Genomic DNA, 5330 nt, shown 5'->3' with positions numbered 1-5330 from the left:
TCCAAGCCTGACCAATTCTTTAATGACGTTGTAGCCAATTATTGGCTCTTCTGGTACACCTGGGTCACGAGCAATGAGCACAGGAACAAGAAGTTCTGGTTTTACCGTGTCGCCTGCTTTGAGTTGAAACTCCACTTCCACCCAACCTCTAAGAGGTATGGCTGTCTTATTTACTGCCTTTCCGAGCAACTTGTTTGATTCCAGCAGTTCTTCTATGCTGCGGACTGTCATATTTGGTAAGTGAGTTCTTGTCCATTTTTCACTTATCATAGTCACTTGTGACCCAGTTTCCCAAACTGCCTGCATGTGGCACCATCTAGTTCTCTCGCTGCCTCACATAACTCAGGCTCAGATGCATCCATTTCTTCTAGTTGCTTGATGCGATCACACAACATCTTCAGGGTTTATACAGAGATTCTTAAGTTGAACTTACTACCTTTTTACTACCTTTTTACTACCATCACAATAGTTTTTACTACCAGCACGACTTCAAGCTTCAACTGTAGCAGCTTAAAGTAAATATATATATATGTATATGTATATATATATATATATATACACACACATACATACATATATACAGAGAACCAGAGAGAAAGAGAAAGGGGGAGAGAGAGAGGCTTTGAAGGTGTATGTGAGTGTTTGTGTTAGGGCCAGCGAGAGAGCTACATTGAAGTAAGAGGGAACTCTAACATAGGAGTTGGATTAATCAAGATGTCCCAACCAGCCTTGGTCCATAGGTTTTACTTAATGTCAAAAAGTAACAGTTCCATGACAATTAGAAGACAGACTGGACTTTTAGAATGAACAGCTATACTGTACATTGGAATCTGAAACAAAATGGTTAAATTAGGGCCTCAAAAAAATGGCAATAAAGTGCAACTTTACACTGTAATAGTATTTTATTAACAAACAACTTAATAACTTCAACACTGGACACACAAAAAAATTGCAGTTACAAGTGCCTCAGCTGTGTGGCTTTTTCTTCTATCATTTTTTCCACTTGGAGAAGGTCTGCTTTTTTGTCCCTGTGTCTTCTACGAAGAGAGTTGGATTTTGTGATGAGCTCAGCCATCTTTGTTCCTGCCTTTCCCTCAGTCATCTCTGCATACTTGTCGGCATCATTTTCAAGTGAATGGCACACGCTATTGAGTACCTGCCGCTGGTTCCGAAGGTCCTCAAGCTCTTTCTTTGCTGCTTTCCTCTTCAGCTCTTGTGTAGCGCTCTCCTTTTTTTTCCGCTCACTATCAAGGTATAGCCTGTATTGTGACCTCGCTGAAGCAGCAGAGGCCAGGAGCTCCTTGGTCAAAGGAACTTTAAGAACGCCACCACAAACAGCTACCTTATCACAGATTAACCTGAGGGCTTCGAGAGATTCATCACGGAGGTTGCACGTTTCTACCTCTTTATTCACCGAGAAGCCTCTCTCCACTGTGGCCTGTCCATGGGAAAGGAGGAGAGCACTTTGGCAGAACTTTAGCAGGTCAGGATGGGACGTACAGAGTTTAGAGTGGAGAAAGACATCGAGACGCTGCCTCAGGGGTTGGAAGGAAACAAACTCATCTTCTCTGCCCACGACAGAGAGAAAGGATGTGAATTGTTGAATGATGACATCACCTGCAACATTGACAGGTACAAATTAAGATATATTCATTACATTAACACATTCCAGTCAACTGCTTTATCATCCATTCAACAAAAGTACATAGAGTACATCACAGATACACAACAGTATCTAAAGCATTGGTTCTCAACCTGGGGGGCACGGAAGTCCTGCCTAAATTACAAATTGATCATTGACACTTTTTTTTACACCTCTTAGATTAAAAAGGCAGAAAACCACAAATGAGATTTCTAGCACAAGACCTCAATCAATTTGAATAACCTATCCACTTCTACTGTCCCTATACAATATTTTCTTACCAGCTGCAATGCCACCTGCCAGCTGCTGCCCCTGGATGAAAGTCTGTACCAATGCCTTCATCTGTACGATGCACCACTCTGGATCTTTGACCATCTTTGTGGGATCCAGGCAGGAAATCTGCCTAACAATGGGGAATTTCAATGGGGACTTTTCCTGCAGTTTCTTTATGATCCTAATCAGACACTGCAAACACTCTTTTCTCAGGCTGAGTACAGATAGTTCCCCTATCTTGGTTCCTGGTTTGCCCAGGAGTGCCTATCAAGAAACATTAAGAAACATATAGTCGATGCTTTCTTTGAAAGGATATGTTTACATAATACTAATGATAATATTAATACTGAACAAACTGTATTTGCTAGTTGATTTGTGCAGGCATCATAATTCACAAATTCAACTCACAAAACAAATAAACACTGAAAATACCTTGATGGCAGATTCAGCCCCCAAGCCTATGTCTACCCTTTTGAGGGAGACCCAGTTCTTCTCCTCAGAGATGTCCAAATTAATGAGCTGCAGGGGGCTTTGGTCCTGTAGGAGCTCCCTTTTAATGAACCGCCTCAGTAAACTCTGATGATGATAACAAGCAGATAGTTACCCAGCCATTCAATCAATTAATACAGGTTTACTTTCAAAATAATTAATCAAAATCTTTATAGTGATACTTACCAACAGAAGCTCAGTTAAATCTTTTGCCAAAAAAGGCAACACTGGCTCATCTGTTTGGTATTTCTGAAGAAATGGGTTAAAACTTCTCGCAATGGCGAGGAAAAATTGAAGCTTTGGGATTAAGAGTGGATCGCCTAGTGCTGCCAGGATGACGTCATAAGAGGCCGTGTTCGGTTTTTGGACCTTCTTCTCCTCAGCAGCATCAACATACTTCCGAATCATGGGCCAAACTTCCAGGAATCTCTCTGCAACCGGCACATTTTCGACCCATCTGTGGCCGCAGAAAGAGAGGGGAAAGCAGGATGATCCAGTGATGTTGGTGTAGTCCTCTCTTCGGGCAGGAACGTTGTGGAAGAGAAAATGGAGCGCACGCAGGAGTTTGTCAATTTGCCAGGCTGTGAAGCCTGCCTTCATGGCATTGTGGAGGGTGTGCAGTCCACAGCTCCCAACCATCAGGACTTGAGCACCTCCGTACAGCTCAGCATGCTCCTTTTGAAGGAGATCCAGGAGTCTAAAGTTGACATTAGGGCCATCCATTCCTATTGAGAGAAGCTCCCTCATGTTGAGTTGTGCAACACATTCCTGTGAATTATCACACAGAAAAAAGTTTGATTAAATAACATTTAAACCACATTCAATATACAGACAGTAATACTGTATATCCTTCAAATTAAACATTTAGCTTTACTATCCTAAAGTAAAACACAAGTCAGGTGTTGGAATACATTTGACAGTCATAGATATTAGGCCTATATCAAGGACTGCTTTGCCAAAGTTAGATCATTGGTTCTCCAAATGTGGCTCACTGTAAACAAAATCCCAATAATGTAGATCTGACTTTATCTGAGCCATGCTCAACCTTCAGATTGAGCATAACAGTTTGGCTATAACACTTTTAATTATAGACACTATTCCAATATTGTGTTACAGAAATTCAACGATAGGCTAAATAATAATAAATAATAATAATAATTTATTAATAAAAATAATAATAATAAATAAAATTATCAAATATCCATGAAAAAGTTAAATTGTAAACATGTAACCAATAAGTGTAAGTATAAGAAAATAAACTTACTTTGATGTGCCGCAACAGATCGTCAGCTCTTCCATGTCCCAGGAACTGTGAGCCAAAATATCTGGACTGTACACAACCATTTTCCAAAAAACGAATGTGTATATCCATTTGTTTTTTCTTTGATGACTGGTTGAGGCTCTCATCAAACATCAGGACGTACGGTCCAGCATGATTGATGGCCTCAACCAGTTGCTTCTTGAAATAGGGGGCAATGCCAAATTTGATGATGTAACCGGTCTTGTCCTTGGCCAACGCGAACGATTTTGCGATTTGGGAGTCCGGGAACATCATGCAGAAGAGCTCTCCTATGTTATCGTTCGACTTGAACGAGTGGTGTTTTACTGCTAAATCTAAACACCACAGTACCTCGGCCTGCAGTGTAGAGGTGGCAGCGCAGAGCATCTGTGTGCTGGTCGTAGGAATACTGGCGGTGGATTGCGGGGCGGGAGCAGGCGAAGTTGAGGGAGCAGTGGAGGTTGAGGGCGTAGAGCTAGCAGTCGTGCTAGCGCAAAACAGCGACAGCGGTAGCTGCGCGCTATGTCCCCGCATCCTGGCTCGGTGACTGGCAGACTCCATATGCGATTTGACCGCCTTCACCCCCATCCAGGTAATATTAATGGTCTTTTTGCAGGCACTGCAATACGCCTCTCGGTTGTTGCCAGTTACTGGCCTAAGCCAGTCTTTAAAGGCTGATTCCTCCAGCCAGAGGTCTGAAAATTTACATTTACCCATTTTGATGCGAACTCACAGAGAGGTTTGGTAGCAAGCCAGCCGGGTACCCAAACTGACTTTAACGCGCGCGCGGGGTACACGTGATCCTAGGACCTAGGATCACGTGTACCCCCGCGCGCAGGTCCTACTCGCAACATAAAAATAAATTTACGCAAGTTTAGTAATTGAAGAAGCTCGGCCTTCACGTAAGTAAAATTAATTGGAAAACGCAGTTGAAACGCAAATCCAGTTGGATTGGGGTTCGAAAATTTACTACCTCGTCAGATGACGTTTACTACTTTTTACTACTTTATACTGGCTTTAATTTGGCCTAATTTAATTTACTGCCTTTTACTACCTTTTAAAACCCCGCGGCAGCCGTGATCTTATGCACATCCCTGCTCAGTTCTTTTTGGCATGTAGGGGGCTGATCTAATGGCGTGACTGTGTTACCTGATATATTTGCTCCATCAAGATTGCCCGCCTGCTTCCTTTGACCTCTGCAACCTCTCGAAGGTTTGGTTTCTCCTGTGTTATGTTCACGGGCCGATGGTACAGGTCAGTAGAACTCTCCTTGAAGTGTCCTTTAAGTATCGTTTTCAGTTGGGGAAGAGTGATGTCACGTTTAATTTCCAGCATATCTCTGATTCTGAGGCCTGGACTGATCGCTTTAACAACTGCTTCAGTTATTTCAACTTCACTGTGTCCCTTGTTCAGTCCCATATCAATCTGGTGCATCAGGTTGGTGAATGAGAGTTTATCTCTCTGACCTCTCTCCCCTATCTGCCCCTGAATCCTGAATTCTCTCTTAATGGTTACTTCAGGAAGTCTGTTCAGTTGCGGCTGCATCCCAACATGATGATCTGCTGACTGACTTGTTTTATTTTTTTCTACTTGTCCACTAAGTCGTTTTATTTGATCACTTAGGGCTTGTGCAGAAGACTGAAAATT

At 42.4% G+C, this 5330-nt stretch overlaps 1 protein-coding gene across 1 annotated transcript; it reads right to left on the bottom strand.

Moving 5' to 3' along the window:
* Nucleotides 1-979: 979 nt before the first annotated feature.
* LOC131448850 (uncharacterized) lies at nt 980-3610 on the bottom strand. Its single transcript, XM_058621639.1, has 3 exons — nt 2591-3610; nt 2348-2491; nt 980-1617 (listed from the first exon to the last, which is right to left on the bottom strand). Exons 1-3 carry the CDS (start codon nt 3149-3151, stop codon nt 1537-1539), a joined length of 786 nt encoding a protein of 261 aa, XP_058477622.1. The 5' UTR covers nt 3152-3610; the 3' UTR covers nt 980-1536.
* Between the last annotated feature and the right edge of the window lie 1720 nt (nt 3611-5330).

Source organism: Solea solea, chromosome 21 (genome assembly GCF_958295425.1).
Source record: "Solea solea chromosome 21, fSolSol10.1, whole genome shotgun sequence".
NCBI lineage: Eukaryota > Metazoa > Chordata > Actinopteri > Pleuronectiformes > Soleidae > Solea > Solea solea.
Note: the sequence above shows the minus strand (reverse complement) of the source record. Positions and strands in the feature narration are given on the sequence as shown.